This window comes from Neopelma chrysocephalum, unplaced genomic scaffold (genome assembly GCF_003984885.1).
Source record: "Neopelma chrysocephalum unplaced genomic scaffold, ASM398488v2 Primary Assembly neopelma1_23, whole genome shotgun sequence".
NCBI classification, from domain to species: Eukaryota; Metazoa; Chordata; class Aves; order Passeriformes; family Pipridae; genus Neopelma; species Neopelma chrysocephalum.
In genome coordinates, this window is record NW_020897691.1 from 14,289,665 (window position 1) to 14,314,813 (window position 25,149).

The following is a 25,149-nucleotide window of genomic DNA, read 5'->3' on the forward strand; positions in this document are numbered from 1 at the left end:
TTATTGTCCCCTCCACGGGCACTACTGTACATAAGATAGTAAGATATTAAAGTCTTTGGTCCTTTTATGAAGACTTTTAAACAAGAAGTCTTTTGTAAATCTGAGTTTCTGCCTGTTGGAGCATATTGAGAACCTGAGGCAAAGACAAGTTGTTCAAATACTGGATCATTGCTTTGTTAAAGCCCCAACTGCCACGGTCCGAGGGGGAGGGGTGAAGGATCAGGGCACTGCACAAAGGGGTCCGACGAGATCTGAGGCTACAATGGTAGTTTAATGGGGGTGCACAAGGGTTTTATCAGCTCTGGCGTGGAATGCACCAGAAAATGGGGTGGAGCATGAGACAGACAACCAGGGAAACGAATAGGGATAGAGATTCAGGTGAAGAGGGAGGAACAGGGGAGGAACCAGGGAAGGAAAGGACGAATGGTAGCTCTCTCTTCTCTGCAGCTTCTTCAACCAATCAGAGGGGGAAGCAGGGAACAGGCACCGAGCATGCCTGGGCAAGCCCGGGAATTACAAATCTCAGGGAATCATACAATGTACATATTTGTAAACACATGATAACTGTAAAGTCCATATAATAAAGTCCTCTCAATCGCTGTATATCTTTTTCCATTCCTGAAACCGTTCCCATTCTGATCCTTGCTCCTCCACACCCAACAGCATTATACTTCATATACTCACCTCCTCTATTTTGAACTGTGTAGTTTTCAATCATGATCCTTTAGAATAGTATGAAATTTCAATGCTATATGGGAAAAATAATAAAAAACAAGCTATGATTTTAGACTATATTTGAAGGTGAAATGAATATTCTGATGCCCCTTAAGTGTGTGTGAGTATATATAGGGAGTTGCCATTTGGAAGGAATGACTGTGAAGCTGTTTTTTTTACTATTACTAGTATTTTTACAATACTAGACCAAGTGGCCTTAATGCTGAAGTTCTTCTCCTTAAGTATATATCCTGTTTATCACAAATAAGGTATTTTGTGTAAAATCTTTCAGAACACCTAAACTAAATGAAAATATAATGAAATGTACTCATTATAACCAATAGTACTGAGTGTCTGTAGGTTTAGTAGTGGTTCAGTTTATGGCATTATAAAAGCATATTTCTTTGCTATTGTCAGAAGTGTTATTATGGCATGTACAAAACAATAAAGGAACACTCAGAAATACCGATGCCAAGTTCAGGTGGAGAGTTGTACAACTGACAATACAAAAAAATTCGTACTGTCGGTATCTTTTTGTCCCCTAAAACAGTGTATTTTCTCAGAATAGGAGTAATCAGAAAACACTACTATACCATCAGCACCAAATTTGTTAGTTAAGCCAGTCGCAATCCTTAAATTCGGAACTTTTGCACTACCACAAATGTTCTGCCTCTCATAGAATTGATTGCTGTGTTGCTAGAAGTACTAAGTGACAATATTGTGCAAGCATCACCAATAAAACATTATCTCCCTTGCCCACCCACTGCCTGTTAATTCATCTCCAATCACAGCTGTTCTATAAACATCTTTTGCAACTCAAAAACTACATTAAATATATTTACCTCTTCTGAGGTGTAGCAGGTGACTTGGGCCTCGAACATTTGCTTGCCAATAAAGGAGTTACATATTGATACACACATTGCAAGCACAATTTGGTTTGTAGATACAAGCACAGCAGTTCTGTAAGCACAGATGGGCAAGTGAATGCTTATAATGCTTTTATTTTCCACAGTAATAGTCTGATGCAATCCTGTTGTGAAGTATCTTTTAGATATTTGTTTGAATCTTGAAGCAAGGTAGGTAGGAGTTCCTTCTAGTCAGAGCTTTGCATAGGAAAACCAAAACTGAATATTTTTATATGTAGTAAGGAAAGTAATTTGGTGTCACAGCACCACCTGGTGACCATTGCTAGAACTATTGGGTATGTATGTATTTTTGTGAGCTTTTCCAAGTCATCTTTCCAGCAAGGAAAGCAGAATGGAGGATTCCATCATTCTGAGCTGAGTTACCTTCATGGCACGATCATCATCTGGGCAAACCATTACAGAATTTTTCAATACTAAAGCTCTTCTGGTTTAGGAGAAAGAGAAGAGGAGGATAGTGAGGTAATTGTAGCCTAAGGACCACAACCTCCCTTGAAATCTGCATACCTTGATAGGTAGAGATAAGCTCCTTCAGAGGGCAGTGCACATCTAAAGCCCAAGCTCCAGACCTCCTGGAGAGGAGATCACCTCTCTGTTGACTTCAAGAATGAGTACATTTAGTTGGCCTCACTGCTTCTACAGCTACCTTTTTTGTAAATTACTTGCACTGGCCCTTGCTGACAGTGCTCAGACAGGCATTGAAGATCCATCTTGACTAAAAAGTTTTATGCGAATATTGCAGATGGTAACCTAAAGGCAGTTTGCCTAATTAGAATATGTCTTTATGTAGTTTTTCTTCCATTTGGAATACAAATTGTGTCTTTGGAGCAGGTTTTCACTCAGATGTAGAAAAATACTGAAGATTCTGGTATTTGGATAATGTTTCTTATTCATCCAAATGTGCTTCCATTGAGTGAAAGGCAAATGATTTTGGTTCCTTCCAATGAAACACCTAATTCTCTAACCATTGTGAATTATATCTACTCTCACCTTTACAACATGGGAAGCTAACTGATACCTGGAAGGCTCAGCAGCATCTACCTGAGTGAGAAACTATTCCACAGACACAGGCTTGCTTAGGCATACCTGTTGCAAAATAACACCCATGAAGTTGCATCACTTTAAAAAATGGGTTAGAGGAAATCAAGTATTATCTTCCTTCAAGTTTCTCTCACAGGCCTCCTTACCACATGGACAGCAAGAGGGAGAGCTCAGGTGCTAAAGATTCTGAATGTAATGCAGGAGAGCAACTCATAGCTTGTGATTAAGAGTTTGAGACTGTGAGAGGGGAAAAAGTTTCCCCCCTGAAGTTATAAAATGGCAACCCCCCAGGGGGTGGTGACCTTTGAGGTTAAGCCAATGAGCGCTTCTGCAAAATATAAACATGTCACCCAGACTGGAAAAGAAGGTAGTTGTAGTTGTTGGTTGGAGAGAAGTAGCCATGTTCTGAGGCCACGAGGAGAAGGGGCAGGAGCCCCTTGGGGGCTCTGGTCCCCCCCCAGCCCCTGGCTGGGGGGCTACAGGGACTTGGAACAGTGTTAGACTGGACTAAGTATCTTTAGCTGAGAAGCTGGGAGTTTTTTTTCCCTCCACCGTGGACAGCAGGAGCAGTGGCGGCAGAAGCAGCAGCATACAGAGGGCAGAGAGCCAAGAGATAAGAAATAAGCAGCAAAGCCGGCATGCAGCCAAGGAGGAGAGACACAGAGTTGTCTGAATAGAAAGAGAATCAGCACAGAGCAGAACTAATTTTTATGGACAGAGGTTGGGATAAGAACTGAAAACCAAACTCCCCAAACTCTTTGGAGACCTCTCCTAGAGAGGAGGGATGGTAATCTTGAGGTGCAGCATGCACTGCAGAGAGAGGAGCTGAGAAGCTCAAGGCTTCCTGGAGCTGGACCGGGACGGCCAGAAGAATATGGAGGAGGGCTTTGCCCCCCACTGCTCTGAGACAGAGCACGAGAGCTCTGCAAGGGGGCTTGAATCCCCTGAAGATAGGGACCGTCACAAAGGCTCCTGTACTTCATTGATATGACGTGGTGAAGTGACCTTTGTCCCGGTGAACACAGCCCATGGAAGAAAAAGACCCTCGCCTGGAGTCGAAGGGCCGAGGGGGGCTTGGAGGCCTTTCTCGTGTGCAATGATAAAAGATCCAGCCACAGCTGCTGCATGGAAGGAGAGGGACTGCTACCCTAGAGAGACAGCTGCTCTGAGAGTGGAAAGGATCTCTTCCTTCTTCCCTCCTGGACTTTTATTTGGAGGAAGAAGAGATTTGATCCATTGTAAATACTCCTTTATCATGGTAGAGATAGTCGAGATTGTGTGTGTAATGTATTATGATGTTCATTTGTACAGTCATTGTAATATAATCCCTTTCCCCCATTTTGAGTCTTGTGTGGTGTCTGGAAAACCCATCTCACACTGGGTTGAGGTGTGGGAGGGGGGCTTGGACTCGAGAATTGGATTTTGGGGCTCTCAAACCATTACAGAGACCTCTTGAAGAAAGCATCCCTGCTAAGTCTTGTTTTCATTTCCTGTCACTTCCTGTGAATTTCCCTGGATGTTTCGTCAACATACATGACACTGCATTTTTCTTTTCAAGTGTTGCAATAATGCAGTTCTCGTCCTTTGCTTGTACTATAAACCTTGGGGAGAGTAAAGCCTTTTGTCCTCAGTGAAGTAAAAATTTATCTCTTTCCCAGTTGATAGTGGAGCTGTTGTTAGTGTAACATAGGGGAAGCTGCTTCCCCAGAGGTGTTAATTTCTGCCCTTATTCAATTTTTCTATGAGATGTGCACTTCTAGAATTCTCTTTCCTTTCTCTGTAGATGTGCAGGCAAGAGAATATCACAAATTTCATGTGGCATTAGAAATGAAAACAAATTTGTGGTTTCTGGATTAATACTTCTGTGACAGACCTTCTTTAGAACATTCCTTGTTTCACAGTTTTTCCACATAAACATGTTCCTTAGGTGACAATGATATAACATCGTAAATTATAGACTACAAATAATTCTATAGCTCCTTTCAAGATTGGCTTTTTCTAAACTTAAGTCAGCTATGGTCTTTGTGTCAGTTTGGCACAAAATTCATTTTGTGTCAGTTTGGCATAAAATTCACTTTGTGTCAGTTTGACACAAAGACACTTGATAAAGGCTTCTGCAAGGTTAGGAGTTGCCAGAACTGTGGCCAATGCACCTCTCCCCTCCATCCACAGTTGTACACAATTTTTTTAATTAGGTTATCCACACAGAGACCTCATCATACAGAGTACAAGGATATCTATTTTCTGTAATGGTGCTCTTGTGGTTAGTGCAGGAAAGACGGGTGGTGTTAGAGGGAAAAAAATTATACACTTTATAAATAGTAACAATAGTTATATATACACAGTCTTCCAAATTTCTCATTATTTACTTTGAAGAGATTTCTGATTTACACGCAAAATGAAATCAATGTACTATTTGGAATAAGCATAATTTTAATTGGAACCTTGTGAGTATAATACAGCGTGAGAAAATTGACTATGCTAATTCTTTCTCTTACTTTTGGGGGGCATGTATTTACCTTATACCAATAATTCATAGAATTTCTGGATTTTTTTTTGTTGTTGTCATTTTGCAGCAAAAAACCCACAGATTATTCAAAGTAGTACAAAGAAGGAATCAGAAACTGGACAATTAAAAAAACCAACTCATGATTCATTTTCAAAGGACAGCAAAACTTCTTCGAAGCCAGAACTTGTACGAGAAGATCTACCTATGTTAATAGATGAATCTTTGCCCTTGGAAAACTTCCAAAATGTTGTTGAAAGTCCACAACAAGTAAGAGATTACAAATCACTGGAATTTGGGGAAAAACAAAGAAAAGCAAAAAAAAAAAAAAAACAAAGACGATGAAGGGGTATTGCTAATTCTTTTGGTACATATGGAGATCTTATATCCTGAGGCAAGAACAAGGAATCCAAAATTAATTGTTGGTAGCTTTTGAATGAAGTGATGAAGAAAGGATAATGTACATGTATGAATTACTAAATAAGAAGGGAGTTTCATATCAAGGGGATATATTCTGTCTTTACATGTTCTTCATTTGACAAATCCAATTCAAATACAGAATAACTTTCAGCTAAGGACCAAAAACTGCCAGAAAGTAAGTTAAACTTTAGATGCTTCAATGTGAACTTTCTTTGAGATATGTTGTAAGACAAGATCATCTTTTATAGTTTTCATAGAGAGACACTTATTTTCAGTCAGCTAAAAGCTTTAGTAAAAGACACACAATATCTGCTAATAGAGCCAAGTTTCTCATAGAGCAATGTCAATACCTTGGATTTTTCTTCATGTCAGTTAGTATTATTTATCTATTTTAGAAAAATAACATATTTTCTAGAGCAGTTCTTGCTTCTCTATCTCCAAATGTTTCTCTGCTGCAGTTTTTCTTCATAGTTGAGTTCAATTGCAACAAAATATTCGGAGAAAACCAGGGTTGTTCCTTTGACTCAGAACTGGCTTTAGAATTTGGAAAACAATTTTAAAATATAGCCATTTCCTGTTCAGTTTAGGCAATGTTTAAAACAACCCATGGACCCTGTCACCTCTTCCTCAAATTAAGGCATCATTGAGTGCTAGTATTAGGGCTCAAAGCCCTGTAGTAGGTCTTAAAATCAACAAAAGTCTTTGTTTTAGTACATGGTATACATAGGAAAGTTACATTGAAATCTTAAAGGAATGTAGCTTCTTATTGTATAGCCCAGTTTAGTTTCACTTGATAAACACATGAGTAATTGTTTGATTTCACAGGAATTAAAATAAAATCTGTGGAATTAACACTAATTTTTTAAGCTTCTTGTGAATGCTTTTATGTGCAAGCTTGTAAATTAATTATGTGTTTTATTTGCTGAATTCAATAGCTGGCAGTTTACTAACCTACAGGACTCGAATGCTTGCAGTACTTGTTATGTCTTCAGCATGCTGCATTTTCTTTCACAGTCTCATAAGTATATGATTCAGGCACTAGTGTTATACGAGAGTTGGCCACTTCCTGAGAATCACGATCTGTCTGTTCAGGAACTGGAAGAAGAGGAGAAAGATGAAATCAAAGGTAGGTTGATCTAAGTACATATTTATTCAAATGCATCATATTACTGATATTTTAAAAAATCCCGTATTTCTAGAAGCAACGCTTTTTCGTTTATTCATTGCTTGAGTGAAATAATTAGGCAACAAAACTTTTTGTTCTCTAGGTCTTAGAAATGAATTTTGATTGCATGAATCTACAGCTTCAGTTCATAAATTATAAAAAAATCTGAGAGTACACTGCAAAACTCACCTTAGCTTTTGATGAGCTTAGGGCTCATCTTTAGGCAGAGATCTGGAAAGTTATAGAAGTATGACTTTTTACAGTCAGAGAGACTGATGAAGTCCCAATGCCCTGACAAAGGATATCTAAACAGAAATTTCTACTGAAACTACAGAAACATACCTACTGGTAATTTAAGAAAATGCACTGAGAAGAGGAGGGGAAAAAAAGGCCTGGTTTGGGATATGTCTTGCTTCTGTACTGCTAGGAGAAGAATTTAGCAGGAGGGAAGATTAGGAGAAGTCCCAAGTACAGTATATTCAAGCCAGCAGAGGGACTGAGAAATTACAGAAGTTTTTCTTTTTTTTCCCCGGATTCTCTTAGCATTTCTTGTTAATGGACAGAAAACACCAAAACCAAGACGTATTAAAAGCAGTTAGAATACTAGTCAGTATCCTATAAATTAAATAAATGTCTCATATTTGCTTCTTCTTTTAACACTGGGGTCGACATGGAGTTATTTAGATCTTAATTATGTTAAAATTTATCATGCCTGAGAGAGGCAAGGCTGCTGCCACTGCACACCCACAGGTCCAACTATTAGTGAGGCTGAAGATGTAATCCCAACAAGCACATGCAGGTAGACACACGTGGACACTATGTATCTCTATCTATCTATCTATCTATCTATCTATCTATCTATGCATTACCAGCTACACAGATCAGACAGACAGTCAGAGCACTCTCACAAACACAGACACAGACAGCACCAGCGACCTCATCCTGCTTTCCCCTCTCTGGCTGGAAAGAATGGAAGTTCACTAGAGAGACTATATATAAAGGTGGATCCTTCTACTGACTGGACTTAGACACCTAGTCTGCGCAATAGCTGGCCCCTGCATCCCCTGTGAGGCTGCAGCCCTACTCCAGCTGCTGGTGCAGGCCGTCATCCACATACGCATGCATGCACCTGATTGCCCTGTGCTCTCGCCAATAAGTTCCTGCAGAACCTAAGATATTAATTTCCACCATTCTGTTAATTTCCTGTATCATTAATATTAAAGATCTATAACTCAATTTTTAAAATAAGCAATGAGCAATAAGCAGAAATTACTTGCATTATCCTTCCTCATAAACATATACTTACTAAAATCCTTAAATTGTCTTAGAACAATTTGATCTTTATTTACTAGTGGTATATCACACTCTAGTTACATATTTCTATTTAAATGTCTGATGGGTTTTTTTGTTTTAATTTCTAGTACTGTGGACTGAAGTTAGATTCAGCAGCAGTAATTGCTGATGTACATTATACAATTTCTTTGGTTTAGGATGTGTGCAATATATGAGATTTTTTTCAGTTTTCTTCAGTTGTCATTACACAACTTTACGAAGATGTATCTTGCTGATTTACTGTAGTCACCAGTCAGTTTTAGTAGTGTTTGAGGAGCTATGTCATGTAGGGTTACAGTCCTGTACACAACGTTTTTAGTAGCGATTTCACCTGCTTGTAGTTTGCTGCATTTTTCACAAAATCATCTTTTCTTCTTGGATGATTCCATTTATTCTCCTAATTTTCTCTTTAACGATAGACTGCTTCTTACAATACACATCCTATTACATAGTCTTTATCCTTCGGAGTCAGCTATATAGTACCAGCTTGCACTTAACACACCAGTCATGCTACTGTTGTGTATCCTTTTATACAGCTGTTTCCATGTCTATAAAACTGCAGGTCAAAGGAGGTCATTTAATCTTTAAGTTTCTTCACTACTTTTCATCTCATATTATTGAACCTTGTCCATGTCATCCTCATATTTAGTCGTAGGTAGCAGTATTCCAGTTCATAGCTTCCCTTTTCCATGTTAACTGATGCTCATTTGCAGTCAAATGTACTTAAGCCACAGACAGTGATAATGAGTGCTTTTTGTCTTAGGATTATTTTAAAGTGTAATTTCTGTGTCCTCTCATAATTGCTGCCTTTCAAGGTAGCACAAGTCCATTTTACAGTTCTTATTAACTGTGTGTTTCTGTTTGTACAAGGATACCAGCAGATTTAAACCGAGTTGAAAAACAACTTATATCAAGAAGTTTAAACACTACCTCTCACTGTATTTACTATTTAGTATTTATTTTACATACCCTTGTTAACAGTAATATTTATCTGGAGTGTGTACTATAGTTAAGTGGTTTTGGGAAAAAACATTTAATCTCTTTTCTGATTGTGAACTAGTTTTAAATCAATTTGAAAACTGAGTTTTACCATTTGAATCTGACAGTACCAGTTGTTAAACACAATTCATATAATAGTAATGTTGACAGGTAACCAAAAAGGTATCGTCTCACCATGTGATTTTTAAGAAAGCTGCAGTGAGCCAGGTGAAAAATTCCTGCGACAAATTTTCACCATTTCAAGTATCACTTTTTCATGTAAGGCAATAGTGCCATCTGGAGTTAATTTTGTATTAAAACTAATTTATCATGGCAAAATCATATTTCAACTTCATATTAACAGTTACTAAAGTTCTCTGGCATACAGACGCTGTGATAATTTTGTATCTGTTGATGTTTGTACTTGTGAAAAGAACTGTGTTATTGTTTTAGTTTAACAAGACACAAATGTTTGCTAAGGAGGGCACGCTAGGAAAAAAAGAAACCAACTCCTCCCTCTAAGTTATTATAACTTTGAAATTAAGAGGCTTCGGGTGAAAAGGTGTGGAAAAGGAAAATAACAGCTCTTTATTAACATATATATAAATATATATATATATAACAAGCAACCTAAACAAGCAACCACAACTTTCAAAACAAGTCCTATTTCCCCTCTTCATGTAACCCCCCCAAGCAGGGGCCACTCACACATTTTGGAAAGCAAGGGGTGCAGTGTCTCAGTGGCAGGCAGCAGGGAGGTGTTAGCAGGCCTCCTGAGGTGGCAACTGCCATGGTTCTCCCGTGACAGTCAGGGGCCGTCAGTGGGCCCACTCCCCCACTCCCATACCTGTCTGCAGTTTTGATTCTTTTCTCTCTGTTTTCTCTTTTTTTTTCTCCTCCTTCCATTGGGAATTGTTAATGCAGCAGGTCTTCAATGGAAAAATAGCAGAAAATAAGTAAGGCTTGGATCATAATTCTTGTGTAAAAGGGGAACAATTAGCAGGCAACCTTGCAACTGCTAGTACCATGTTAAGATCCATGACTATGTGAACAAAATCCCTTTAAGATTCATCTTGTATGTATGATTTTCAACTATTATCATTTTGGGTTCTTTGGTTTTATTTTTCTTGTAGTAAGATCGTAAGTTTTATTGTGCAACTGTCCCAACCCCGAGTTGAATCATTATTGTGTGCTGAATGCTGACTACAGTATGTGTTTTACATATTGCCTTAAATTAACTCAAGATTATAAGCTGTTGTTAAAAGAAGGCTGTCATTCAACTGGGAAAGCAAGGGGAGATAGGGCGCCCAATCTAGGTAGTAGAGATAGGTTTGAAAAGGCAGGACAGGTAATATCCTTCGGAATATTCCCTTTTATCCTCCAGGGCTGGGTATGTTCCTCCCACTGGTTTTCTTTTCCCACGGGAGAACCTGCTGGCTCATGCCAAGGGCAGGATTCTGTAAGATGTTTAACAGGATGTTCAGTTCTGTCTCTCTTTATCTCTCTCCCAACTTGCCTGTCAGTAGTGATTAATCACTTGCCTGGTGTTCAATGAACAAATAGATCACTGAGGATAAATGATGGTGCTTTAGACGTCTAAGTCATGCTCTAACCCCACACTAGTACTGCAACCATATTGCTGGTTTGCTCCTATCCTGGTGTATTTTTACTGTAACTTTAGTGTCTGGATGAGCCCAACTTTGTAAAGATTTTTGACGTTGCTATCCATTGAGTCCTTATGAGGGTCCGGTCAGAGATGGGAAAAGCAACATCTGAACTTCTCAATCTTTTTGTAACAAAATCTGAAAGTCCCTCATGGGATGACTAACAGTCATTACTGTCAACTACCGGGTAATCCCACTAAATGCTCAGAGTTTATTTCAGACAGCCAGGAGCGTGGTATCTTATCAAAGAAATTTTCGGAAGACTCCACTCTATTTTACCTGTGAATAAGATGGATTCTCTCTAATTTGAATTTCATAAATCAAGAATAGCTCTCTATCTTGCCTAAAAAAGAGAATTGATGCATCTCATTCTGAAGTTATGAGTTTCAGATAGAAATCATTTGGTGTAATTGTTTATCTTGTCATAGGCAGGACATCAGACTGGACGACCACTATGTTCCCTTTTGGAATTAGACTAAATGAATTTCTGAATAAATAATTGAAGAGCAGTAGAGAAGCTAATTTTAAGAGTTACTGTTGGCTGTGTGTCATCACTGTTGGTTTGTGTGATGCCCAAGCTTTTCTTGGTGCTGTACAGATATAAAAACTGCCACTGAAAGTTTGTGATGATTGATGCATAAGCTGTGAGCTGGAATGACCTTTTACTTTCTGTATCATCTCCCTTTCTTATTATACCCCATACAAAGCATTTGCCTGGCTTAGCCCTTAAAAAAGCCCCAAGGAACTACTTACATCTCCCTTTGAGTCAGAGTGGGTGGGTTGCATGCTGTAGTGCCAGACTGCAAGCAGTGCCCTCTCCAGGTATATCTGGAGGATGATTCCAAAGATGGGGAGACTGCCTGCTCTGCTGAGGGAGTGGGAAGGGCTGGGAGAACCTGGACTGTGCAGCATACTGTTAGCTAGGAGAGCTCAATTGAATCCTATCCTAATCATTCATATCAGGAGTTAAAGGCTCATTCAAGCCCTGTCAATTCATGTGCTTGCTCGTTATTTGCTAACTTCTCTGTGTATACAATAAGTTTTGAACATCAAAATGTTAAAATTCAGAGTGGTAAAATATTTATCAGAACCAGACAAAGCTTGTGATATCCCATGACGTAGAAAGTCTCTGTCTGATATAATTTAGCCAGCTACACGGAATGCCTTTGAGTGTTTGTGTAAACACTAAATAATTTATCTCTAAAAATTAATAATTCCTTGAATAATGCATGTACACCAGCCTGATTTATGGTGCTAACATGTTATGATAATGTGAAATTAAATGGAAAGCCATTTATGTAACCATAACTTCCAATAATGTAATCACAATTTGCTCTATATTTGCATTTCCTCTGGAATTGTTTTAGTATATTCAATATTTGTGAAGACTACTTTACTTTTTGCTTTCATTCTTTAATGTATGCCTTGGTAGCATTGAATGAATGAAAGCTTAGCGCTTTGGTGTCATTGTATATTTTTTAAGTAGCATGAGGAGATAAGAATAATATCCTTCCTTTGAAAATTCTTTGGGATTTAAAGTACAATATATGATGTAATACACATATATATCATATAATATATATTTGTATGTGGAGTTATATGTATAAATATGTTTATGTACATTTATTATTTGCAACTGTATACATCCATATAACCTCAGCCATGACATTGCAGATCTGATCCAAAGCTCATTAATTGTGCAGCACAGTGATTTGTCCTCAGTGGAAAGAAATTAGAAAAGCATAGATTAAGTGAAAGGTACCCTATTATTATCATCAGACTATGAAACAATCACTCATACCCACTTTTTTCTAAGAGAAATCCCCTGGTTTATTGTATTGACTAAATCTAGGTTTTCGGCATTTGTCTCAGTGTTTCAAACAGTATGAAGGTGGAAGGAAATGGAGATTTCAGGCTCAGTTTTTTAATCTTTCTCACAGTGTTTTGGATTGATTCCTGGTTGTTTCAAATGACATATTCCTTCTGCTATTAAATTTATATGCTATTACAGGCTTTATTTATTAGTTTATTTCAACAAGAATATGACATGCAAAAAGGCTCGTTAACAGCTCCCGCCAGCTAAGACATTGCAGAATAAGTGTCAATTCTCAGTATCTTTAATTCAAATATATAGTATGCACATGTACTGATAATATAATTATTTTAAAATGTTCTCAGATATTTCTGAGAATCATAATTTCACATTTCTTAAATATGCATCTAGTCTCAAATATGTTTCTTTGCCTTAACTTCCTTGCATTTTTGGTGGGATGTATCCTTTTTTCTATTTTTCACAGTCTCAGGATTTCAGACAGCGAGAATATTGACTTTACCTATTTCAAGCTTCTTACCTTCCTGGTGCATAACAGTAACAGAGATTGTGTGAAACTATGTGAGGGAAGTAAGAGTCAGGCTGTGATTCTGTTCATTTCAGTCTTTATACTGACAAATACACAAGGTAACAACGCAGTGACTGATGGCAGGGACCATGGCAAACTCATGGTTAAGCCCTGGGTAAAGTGCTGTTTAGGACAGATTAGGCTGTCGCATTATGTCCACCTTTTAAGTCTGTTTTGAAAAAATTGTTCTCACATTCTTTCTTGGTAGTATTTGAAAGTGTCAACGGATTAACTGGCTGTTCTTTGTCTCTCTGTATGGCTATTTTGTGTTGTTATTTCAGCCTGAGTATTATATGAGGAATTATATTTATGGATAATAGTGATATTCTCTAATTCATCATGCATTAGAACTACATCTGAGTAATACATGGGGGAAAGGAAGAGAAGCATAGCTTCTCCTAATGCTCACTTCTTTTTGAAGGACAAGAGTTTGCAAATATTCCTAGATCAACCAGAAAAAAAAGAGCATCTGAGAAGATAGAAAAAGAGAGGTTCCAAAGAGGATCAGTTGAATTTCAGGTGAGAACAAAGACAACAACTGGATTTGTTGAATGTGCCATCATTGTAGTGAACATAAATATATTCTCAGGTCTGCAGATTAGTACTGCTAGCATTTCTAGTGTATCCCTTGCATTTCTCTGTGTTTTGCTTTGCCACCTTTTTAGATTTAGACCTGTAAAAAGCTGAATTACAAAGGTTGAATGTAGAAGATCTGCATCCTGGATTTAGAGATGCAATGTGCTCATTTCTTTGTTTATGTATAAAGGAACTAGTGGTTGTTCCTTTTGTTGGTGTAGTTTCTGTCTCTGCTGAAAGTTTATTAAATTCCATGAATTCACCATATTTGCATCCCATTAGTCCCTCATTGTAGTGGCTTTCGTGGCTTCCTAAGGAGATGAAATAGGTCTTTCCGCTACAGTCAGTTCCTATCTCATATATCACAATTGTCATTAGCTTGCAGATGTAGAGTGGCAGAAGAATTTGTATCTACTTGCTTACTTGGAGATACCTGTGATGGGGTAATCTGAGTGTTTTGTGGCTGACCAAAAGGCTATTGCCAGCCTTTATGCCTTAAAAGGAATAATGTTATTGATTGCAAACAGATTAATGAAAGGCAATGAAGAAACTGACAGCTCCTTGTGTAATGGTATTGCTTTTGCTGGGAGTTTTGCTGCCTCATGGCAGATGGTTCAAGGGCAGAACAGCTCCACAGAAATCTCGACTGAATTTTTTTGTTGACTAAACCTGCAAACTTCCCTGTGACTCATATCCACACCTAATTATACGGAGTTCTTGAATAGTGCCTTAATCCTTCTTTCAGAGCAGTCTGAGTGGCTGCAGTTTAGCTTTCTGGCCACAGAAAGTCAGTGAAGCTTCACGCTATGTCGGATTCCTTCCTTCAGCTCCATTGGTGGGGTATACTAGGGATGTTGGGATGATGGTTCTTGGGAGTTCTTTAGTCCACCACTGAAACAGATACAAGTTTCAAGATGGAGCTCTTGTAGATAAAGAAGATGCCCACCTTTAGTCTCAAATAAGAGCTGAACTCCTAACTCTGCTTCTAAATCTTGGGCTTAAAGCTTCTTCAGATGATACGGTTCACAGAAATATATGCAGCACAGTATCTGTTCGTTGGTCAGACAGCAGAATAGTCTTCTACACCTCAGGCACTACTTACCCTTTGGTTCTGGAGAAGGTATGTGTTAAGGTGCTTCAGAGAGTTTGGGAAGTGATTGGAAAAGAAACTGATAAGACATAGCAAGGTTTATTTCTACACAAAAAGCCCACTTAAATATAATAAGGCTTCTAGTAAAAAAGCTTGTGGAAGGAAAGGAAAGTTGAGAGGAGGGGAGAGAAGTGGAGGGGAGGGGGAAGGGGAAAAGGAAGGGGAGGAGGAAGAGGAAACAGAAAAGAAAAGCAAAGGAAAACAAAACGGAAGGGAAAGGGAAAGGGAGTGTGGAGGATGCTGTTTGGGAGTGGGGGAGAAGCATGTAAACATTATCTCAAAGAGCTTCCACACATTGCAGAGTAATCTTCCTTTCCCTTGGCAGACACTCTTTGTGTCAAAATGCATGCAAAATTACCAGGATACAAAAACATAATTTTATCCTAAAGAGTGGTAATAGATGTATGCCAATGAATACATTGTGTTTATACTTTCAGCAGTCAACGTCGAGCAAACCGTACTGGACTTTACGTGTAGTTAGTGAACAGAAAGAGGTAGATGTTCTGGAGATTAAGAAAGACACCCAGCAAGCAGATGAGATCAGAGCCATAAAACAAGCATGGGAGTCTGCAGAGCCAGGAAGAGCTGTCAAGGTAATATCAGTGGTATCTTTGCAGTAGTGTCTTCTGCACAAGTTCCAGGAGCTGTTGTGATGGTAGAGCAGTTTCCACAGCATGGACCTTCTTAGGGCTGTCCTCTTCACCACTCTATGGAAGATAGGAAATGTTACACAGTTTAAAGAATTAAAAGTGATTGTGTGCATGAATTCTGGGCAGGAATCCAGATCATCTACTTCAGGCCTCTGTAGATCACTGAGACTTTAGATTCTACTTTACAAAACATACAAAAGTTTCTCTTTAGAAAGCCTCTTCACAATTGCAAAGCTGCTGCTTGTGACAGGTTTAATATTTAACATGAACAGATTCTGTTGAGAAATACACTGCTAGAAACATGCTAAAATGATTTATCTTGAAGAACTGGCACCTGGTTATGTCACCACTCACACTGTCTCCTGCGGCCAGGATCTCAAATTCATTCTGGGTTGCAGGTTATCCATGAGCCTGTACATGTTCTGTATGAATTCACTAATTCAGCTGTCAGCTACAGCTGGATACTTTTGATGTGACGTATGCTTAAGATGGAAAAATAATACATGTTCTTTCTACTAAAGCAAAAAGTTGCACTGCTAATTCAGAATTGGAAGCATCATTACCAAAAAAAAAAAAAAAAAAGAAAAAGAAAAAACCAAAATGTAGTCTTTAAACTATCACTGCCACTACCATTGCCCATTGAAGGATTCTCAGCCAGAACCCCCACCTTAGAAGCATTTTGTCTTTTTTATATTACCTTTCAGAAATGAACCTCAGACATGGGTCTTCCCAGTTACACTTTCAGGTTTTCTAAGTTTTTTTCAGTGTATTAAAAGCTCAACAATTTTTCTGACAGTACTCTATTAAATTCTGGTCTAAGGAGAGTTGCAGCTCTGCAGTGGTGATTGGTTGTGCTGAGACTGAAAATGCAAGTACAGCCTCCCAAAGATTAGCTGGAAATTAATCCCATTTGATGTGTAAAGAGTCTCTTCAGAATGCTAGTTCTATCACTATGTCCCTTTTTGGTCAGAAAATCAACTGAATTGCAACTACAGGGCTCCATTTTGAAAGCCCCTTCAGTCTGTGACATTTTTCTAAAACAGAAATTTAAGAAAATTGCAGCAACCACATGGAATATGCTAAAAACAAGGTCTAAATTGGGGTCTGCTATCCAGCTTAAGTAGCTTTCTCTCGCCTTTCTTCTCGATCACCCTGCCACAATGTCTGCCCATTCCAGGGGTCACGGACCTTCTAACTCTGGGAATCGGGTGCCTGACTCCAGGGTGACCTTTGTCTTCTGTCCATTCTGGCAATCTCAGCCCTTAAGAAAACGCCCAATGAGCCAAAGTCACCTTCTGAAAAGATAGAAGTGCTGATGTCTGGTTTTGGCAGTAGAGGTAGTTGAGTCTGAAAGAGTTTGCACCCAAAGGTCCTATTTCTCAGGAGGAAGCCTAAATCACCAGACTATAGGAGCCCCTAAGAGAAAGTGATATTTCCCTAAGGAGGTGCAATAGCTGTACATTCAGCTATGAGGAAATCTTGAATTTCAGTTTTGGAGGTTTTGTTTTGAATCCAAATATTATTTAAACTTACCAGAGATCAGTGACTTTCCAGTATTTCACTGGACAATACTTACACTTACAGTGTAAGTATTCAATGTCTCAGGACTGATTCACTGGGACCCTGCCATCTTTTCTGATTCCAGCCCCAGGCAGAGTTGCATACTGCACCCTGGTGTTAGGTCTTATTGACCACTTATAGAATCCTTCTTTTGAAAATTCTTTGGGATTTAAAGTATGCAGTAGAAGTTTTCTTATCTGGATTAAAACTTTGATCTCTAGGCTTTTCAGGAACGTGTGCGTTTTATTAGTACGTGTGCTGAGAGAGATTCAGAGGAGGCCATAGCTGGGACTGAGACCGCCAGTGTAACACCTAGTTCAGGAGAAAGAGGTAAGGGTATAACTTTCTGTGTCTTCAGTTCCTAAGGAAAGATTTCTGCATTAAATACTAGTAGTAAATGGATAAAACAGCCTTGATAAAAATGTCCAAATGCGCAATGGCACACTTACCCTCTATCTTCTCTATCCCCTCTTTGTTTTAATTGTTTCCCCGCTCTCTTTCCAGGCACAGATACAGCCTCAGGGCTCTTGGAGGCTGCCAAATTACCATTATGCAAACTTCAGGTAGTCCTTTTGTAGTAGAATTCTAACCCTTAATTAACCAGAAATTTTTGGAAGTTCAGTGGAAAATACTTACTCACTCAATTCCAAGTTGGGTACCAGAGTTCATTAGTGTAGAAATGCTAAAAAAGTGTTTAGCAGCTGAAATAGCATGTCAATAAGAGACTAATACATGTAATGTGCATTTTTTATGTTAATGTTCATGGAAACTGTTCACAGACAGTGTTCTGGAATGGAGGTGTCAAAAAGTGCATACTGAGTAGCATCAGCTTCCTGGCAGCTTCCATAAGTGCTAATTTTATTTAATGGTTACGACTTTTACGGATTCTTCATATGTGTTCCCTGCCAGTTACTGGACTGTGATGAGAAGGTGAACTGGGTGGAAGGCTGCAAGTTTTTTGCTGTTTCTTTTCTTCTGTGAATAATGCTGAGATCAGGCCATCACAAAAAAAAAAAAAAGAATAATACCCAGTCTGATTGTGACAATATCCGGTCATGGCTCATGAGCATAGAATAGAACCTGTGACCAGTACATAGGATTAGTACTTTTTCGTCCAGGTAAGTAATCGTCATACCTTAAACAAACACAATATTGTTTATTTGAAAAAATGTTATTTCCCCTAAGTTACTGAGTAAGTACTTCAAAATTAATGGTTGTCTACCAAGTGCTTTGTTCTAAACTAAGCGTTTAGAGTCTAATATAAATTCTTATGAAGTAAAGAGTGACAGTCCAATGACTGTAAGTTGTTATGGTTCAATTCCATGGAGTGCAGCAATACGCAATAATATGATGGAACATTTCTGTAATATTCAGTACCTTAAATGAGAATTTTTGTATTCTGGAGAATACTTTTCTGAAAGGCAGTGTCTAAGGCACTTCTGAAGATCCAAGTCACCCTTCAAGACCACCAGAGAAGGCTGGCATATTTGTCTATGTATATACAGTAAATATATAGACTGTAATTTTTTTAATGCTCAGAAACCTCTTTTCTATTTTTGATGAAAAAATTCCAGAAATATTTTTCAAATATTTCAATTGGTTACTGCTACAGGTAGACTAAGAAGAGAGTTTTTATGAAAGAAAACTGCTCCGGTCATCATTAAATCTCATCAGATTTCACAGGCATTTTCAGCACATTCAGAAAAATTAAAAGAATGAAGCATTGGAATAATCACAACACAGCTCAGCCCAGTGCAATGCTTAATATCAGATATGTTATTGTGTCATGATAACTCTACAATAAAACATAGCATGGTTACTATCCATGTGGTTAAAAAACCCTGAGACTTCAGAATACAAATTTTAATATGTCATGAGACCATTTTTCTTTAGACTGGTATTTCCTAAACTAAATGTCTGCCCCAAAGGGAATATATATTTTTTCAATCTACAGACATGACTGGGCAATCAGATTTTTATTGATTTTTTTTTTTAAATAAAAGAATATGATTCCTAGCTGATTATAAGTTGTTCTTGTATTCTTTAGGCACTGCAAATTGAATGTTCTTGTTTAGATTTACAAACTTTCTTGAGTAAAGAGGCTGTAGCTAAAATACGTATATTAGTTTCATTTTAGCATATGTGGGGGTTTTGCAGCATATTTGATTCTGTCATGAGTGTTGGAAATAAAAGGGCAGAAATATTATATCCTCTCCAAGCCATATTCCCATTTAATAGTGTATTTTGCTGAGCCAAAAGAAGAAAAATTTATATAAGAATTTAGATGGAGCTCCTAGCATAACCAAATAACCAGGTTAATCTGCTCTGGTTTATATTTTCTTACCATAGGAAAGAAAGTCCCACAAGCAGCTATTGACTCAAGATTACAAAGGCAGAAAAAAAAATGGGAGCTTATAGACCTTAGTCCTTACATGAGGTAAACTGCCTTAACATAATAAATGTCAAAAGACCTGAATCACTGCACTGCATGTAATGAGTGTGTGACATTTGAAGATTTGAAGAATGCACATGCAGGCAAATATGCTTATTTCAGTGTTCGTCTTGAAAGGAGCACATATGAAGTTTATCAGGATGTTATGCTAGTTTAAAATACCGTGTTTAACAAATGCAGTTCAGTTAATAATAATAGTTAACAGCTGAAATAACTATATTAATTATATTTCCTATTCAAAAAAACTGTATTGTTTATTACAAGTGTTGACGTGAACTTATCAAGCTAATTTACTTGCACCTGTGTATTTGCTGTGCTGCAGCACTTCATGCTTAAGTCCATTTTGTATTCAGTGTGGCATTTCTGCATCTCATTGATTTTCAAAAGACCTTAGAGCATGCTGACTAAAGTGTCCAAATTTAATTTTAAATTGAAAGAGAAACAGGTGTTATATTGAAGTGAATAACATTGAAACAGTAGAAAATATAGCAAAATATCTTCCACAGGCTTGAAGCTTTTAAGCATTTAATTTTTCTTCAAGTCCTTGACTTTGACACTAGTCATTTAAGTCAAAATGTAAAAAATATATTGTCCACTTAGCTGCCACTATGCCAAAAGCAAAAAAAAAAAAATTACATTTGTTTCAGTGCAGAATTATAATATCAAAAACTTCTGGAAATATATTTCTTGCAAATTAAAAGTAAGTGTCACATGTAGGAGTTTTTCATGTGCTCAAAGATGAGCATTTTTTTAGAAATATTTTTAAAATAGACACTCAAGTATAAGAAGACCTGGCCTGAGTTTTATATATAAGCAGAGGAAAAGTGACTCCTTAACCGTATCTAACCATACCATGGTGACATTGCCAAATATAAGACAAATATGTGCATATAGGTGTTAAGCAAAATATACAAGACCTAGAGTTGTATTTGAAATGAGACAAATATCTTTCTATTTCCTTCAGAAAAACAAGGTCTGAATCTGTGCTGAGAAATGAGTCTATTATTCAACAGCAACAGATACGTAAAGAGGAAAAAATTAACCATTTTAGAGAACTTCAGGAGTTGGCTTTGGAACAAAGACAAAAAGAAGAAAATGACAGAGCTTTATTGAAGCAAAATATACTTGAAATGTATGAGAATCTGCAGGTAGGTTGTCAAGATTACTTTCCAGTAACTATTACTATGATATCCACCACTAGGCTGAATATCTTGATCAGCCATCATCAAAACTTTTGTATTCAGTACCAGTAGTTAGAAGCAATGAACAAGCTTGAAATTTTGCTTGGGCAAAGAGTAAAACTGTAAGTTCTAAAAAGGGAAAAAAAATAGTACTATACAACCTCCTTAATGTGATGTTCTTAGTACTTGCTTGATACAGCCCTCTGAAAAAACACTATTTTAAGAATATCACCATAAAAGGATGGTTAAATTGAGCATTTGACATACATGACCAGGTGCATATTAGGTAAAGCATCTCTGGTTTTACTATTTTTTTGGTTATAGAATTGTATAGGCTTTTTAGAAAGTAATTTTTAAAAAAATTATATGGGGGTGATATGGTTTGAAGCTGGCTCCCTGCCAAGTCTCCAAACCTTACCACCAGAAGTCCCCCCCCCCCAACAAAAAAAAAACCTCAGGGAGAAGAGGGAGAAAAAAACTAAGAAAAACCCGAAAACGAGAGAGAGAGGACAACCAAACTTATATATATAAATATATTTACACTTATATACAATTTCACAAGGGAAAGGGAAAGGGGAAGGGGAAAAGGAACAAAACTAAAATAAAAATATATATATATATATATATCCCAATCAGTAGCCTGAGATCTAGTAACTAAAGAACAAAAGAGTTAGCAAAGAAGATATCTCACTACTCTCCTGGGACAACCGAGAGTCGCTCCGGAACGATCGCCGGCAACCTCTGTCTCCCAAGGTCGGCAAGGCCTAGCCAGGCCTCGCTCCCCAACACGGCAGACTCAACAGCAGGGAACCTGCACCTCCAAGCCGCCGGAAGGAAAGAGAGCGAAGGCCTCTCCTCCTCTCTTCTTATAGTCTGGCTTACGTAAAAATCGTAGGGAATACTGGGTAAATCTGGACCCTTCCTTGGTTACAAACTGGTCACCAAGGAAGGCCTAGCCCAAACCACCACAGGGGGCAAGTTGCTCTTAATGTGTCTTACAGCAAAGTTAGAGAACACAATTTTCTTGGAATATGCATGATGCCAGGAAACGAAGAATTTGAATTATTAATCCTTAAAAAACATGTATATAAAAATAAATTTGGTAGCATTAGGGTAGAATCCATTGTGAGGATTAAAGCAGCCAATTCATTGCACATGAAATTGATACAAATATCTTACAAATTGACTTAACTGTTGAGCATCAACAGGAACAAAATTATTTTTTACATAGTGGTGATACAATAACCACTAGCAATTAATTGGTGACTATTCAGAGCTCTTAAAGCTGGATAAGAGACAGTAAAAATAATTTTACATCAAATCAACTTATTTACAGAAACCACTTGAAAACATCTTCTTTTTAAGTTCCCAGTCAGCCTAATTTATGTTACACAGCTACAGGTCTGCAAAGAGCCACAGTTCTCTAGCAGTGACTGATCCTAATAAGAACACATGTCCAGTCCAGGTTTTCAGGTGTTGCTATGATTTTGGATTCCTAACATACTATGTATTAGAAGGGAATTTTTTTCTCAACAGTTCCTCAACTCTTTCTAGAAAGTATTTCCATTAAAAATGTTTCACAGTATGAATTTAAAATGAGAGTTACTTGTGAATATGCACACTGTGCTGATAAGCACTTCTGCAGTTTTTTCATCTGTAGACCACAGAGAACTATATAAAGGTATTCAGGAATCCCCATTTTCCAGGATGGAAATGGAAAGGAAAAAGTATTCAGAGGTGTCCAAGTCCCGCTTGCCCTAAGTCTCATTGAAGGTCAATGTGATTTAGGTTCCTTTAGACTCTTAAAAGGCTGGAACTCCTAAACCATTTCAGCATTTCTGACAACCAGTTTTTAATGGACTCATTTAAGACAGCAAAGCAAACCAGTACTAGTCTGTTGTCCTATCTTCCCTTCACATAATTAGCTTATTATGCTAGCAATTGAAAAAGGATTTTCATGAACTTTCTCTTCTTCATGGTGAAAAGATTGACATATAGCTGTTTCCTGTGAGAAATAATAAAAATCCAAGTAAAAAGAAAAGGAGAGCTACTCTCCCTCTACTTACAGAGTCACAGAGTAAAACAGACCAGGAAGGACGCAGTTGCTTATGATGAAATAAATCAAAATTCATGTGTTAAGAGGGGTGGTATTGTTGTTTGTTTTTGCCTAGGCATCTTTAGATGAAACACGAGTCGGAGTTCACAGCATTCGGGAAGCATACAGAAGTAATCTGCTAGAGGCTGAGCTCAGAAAACAAGAAGAACTGGCAGCTCAGGAAGCAGCCTTGAAAGCAGAGAAAAAGAAGAAAAGCACAGACAAAACCAAGCCCAGTAAGGGTTCAGGGAAAAAAAAGTAGTTGCTTTTGCAACTAGTGAATTGCATTTAACAGCATGGGAAAGAAATTTGATATGCAAAGATGAGAAAGAATATTTGTTATTTTGCAGTATATTTGGCAACTATATCACATTTTATCTCTTGTTTTCTGGTTAAAAAATTGATCTGATATTCTTTTTAACAAAGTGTTTGCTATTTTGCTTTTCATAAAGCTACTCACTACTATTAAAGTTTGTGTGTTTTACTAGAATAACTTTTGCAATAAAATTTGTATTCCATTCAGACTCTTCTCCCAAAATCAAGTGTCTTTTGTCTTTTTTTTCCCAATCAAAGAGAATCAGTCAAGAATGAATCAGAGTTGAAACAGTGAATGTAACCTGTCAGTTCTGAACGTCATCTGATGTGGCTGCTTAAGTGGATGAAGGTTTATGGAGTTTATCATAACTAAATAGTGGCACACCATACTTTTCATATGCTAGCACTGGGAGGCTTCCCACAACCTGGTCCAGTAGGCACTCACAAGCTTTCTGTAATATCCCTTCCATGATTCTCTTAAGTGTTTTTGAATCTCACAGTAACTCTCTGTACTGACAAACTCTTGGCACAACCTTCCAAGGCTTCTTAAATGCTTCTAAAAACCCTATTACTCTCTTTGTTTATCTTTCCTAAGCTATATTTTACCCATGGTGGCTTTGCTCAAAGTGACTAATTATGATAGAGTGTCTGCCGGAATTTAAAAATGTTTCTTAAAAGTAGAACCAGTGTGTGAATGAAGTGGCAATCACGGGCTTTTTACACATAGGGTGAAGTATTTCCTCTAAGGTCTTGTTTCCATTAGCATAGAATTTCTGTATTTGGGGTTTTGTCATCAAACACAAAAAAATATGTGCATTCGTACTCACGAGCTATCATTCTACACTCAGAGACAATGGTCAAAACTCTTACAATGGTAAAAACTCTCTCTAGACCAGACAGAGCTGTTTTAAATATCCTAAGGAATTTTCTGTGTATGTAGTCACAAGCAGAACCTTGGCAAGTTAGACTAAGTACATATTGTGTGCATACTATGCGTTCAGGATGTCTGAAAGCACTTCATTATCTTGGCAAGGTGAGAAACCATGAGACTCCCATATTTAATGCAAATCAACAATAAATTTTATCCTTTGCATTCTGGCCACTGGTACTGGCTAGCCATTGCATTTGAAACTAGCCTTTCTTCTGTGTCTTAATGACACACCAGATGTTCAATCTCTGCTAGTTTTGTTCAACTCTGTTTTATCAGCAGCTCACTCTGTGGCTTGTACTTAACTCACTCCTCTATCAGTTCTGTGATGTCTGTGCTTAGTACATGATCATACCTACACACCTGCTGTGATGCCAATGCCTCCATTCGGCCTCCTGCCTCCCATACATCATAGACTAAACTAACTAGCTTGAGTTCTCATGTTTGAAAGGGAAGAATTGAAACCAGAGTCCTAAAACTGCACCAGTGATTTTTATTGCAAAGAGCAGGAGCTAAGTTTTGCTTGGACCCATACAGGCTGCAAATAAAAAGCCTGTCAGTTTTTTTTCTATAATTGCTCTTTGTCCTCTCTATTTTGGAATATAGGATATACTGCTTCATAATATTCCATCTTGTTTCCATGGCAATAGCACGTGTTGGTTGTCTTCTCATGTGAATCTCTAATGAGCTTCTGTAGAGGGAGATCAAGCTGAAGTTCTGTTCTTCATGTCACTGCAAGTGCTATAATGACATTCTGTTGTAAAAATAAATCCAGTTCCAAGAACCAGCATTATCAACATCTGAATGTCAAAAATCAGCTAATAACCTGCATGATCACAACCCATCGCCACCTGTAATGAGCTATCAACTGACTTAAACTCCGACACAGTGTACTCTGATCTACATTATCAAATCTTGTTCTGACGTTAAACACAATTCAAAGTTTCATAATTTTCTGACTTTGAAAAGTAATGTGGTATCATCAAAATCTGCTGTGTGGTTTGCGAATGTCTCTTTTGGCTCGTTTATCATTTCAACAACACAGATATGATGAGGGAGTGAATTACTGTCACACTGTTTAATTGCATGTACTTTGGAGT

General features: G+C 37.8%; 1 protein-coding gene across 7 annotated transcripts in view; it reads left to right on the forward strand.

Annotated features, from left to right (window-relative positions):
• ADGB (androglobin) overlaps window positions 1–23,199 on the forward strand; it is a 113,767-nt gene extending 90,568 nt beyond the window's left edge. For all 7 annotated transcript variants that reach the window (XM_027687582.1, XM_027687609.1, XM_027687639.1 and 4 more), the window contains 8 exons: window positions 5,255–5,454; window positions 6,619–6,730; window positions 13,564–13,661; window positions 15,306–15,461; window positions 17,300–17,408; window positions 19,428–19,515; window positions 20,495–20,678; window positions 22,883–23,199. In XM_027687582.1, the coding sequence (XP_027543383.1) occupies window positions 5,255–5,454; window positions 6,619–6,730; window positions 13,564–13,661; window positions 15,306–15,461; window positions 17,300–17,408; window positions 19,428–19,515; window positions 20,495–20,678; window positions 22,883–23,068 (1,133 nt within the window). In that variant the 3' untranslated portion in view covers window positions 23,069–23,199. The remainder of the gene's footprint in view (window positions 1–5,254; window positions 5,455–6,618; window positions 6,731–13,563; window positions 13,662–15,305; window positions 15,462–17,299; window positions 17,409–19,427; window positions 19,516–20,494; window positions 20,679–22,882) is intronic.
• Window positions 23,200–25,149: the final 1,950 nt, after the last annotated feature.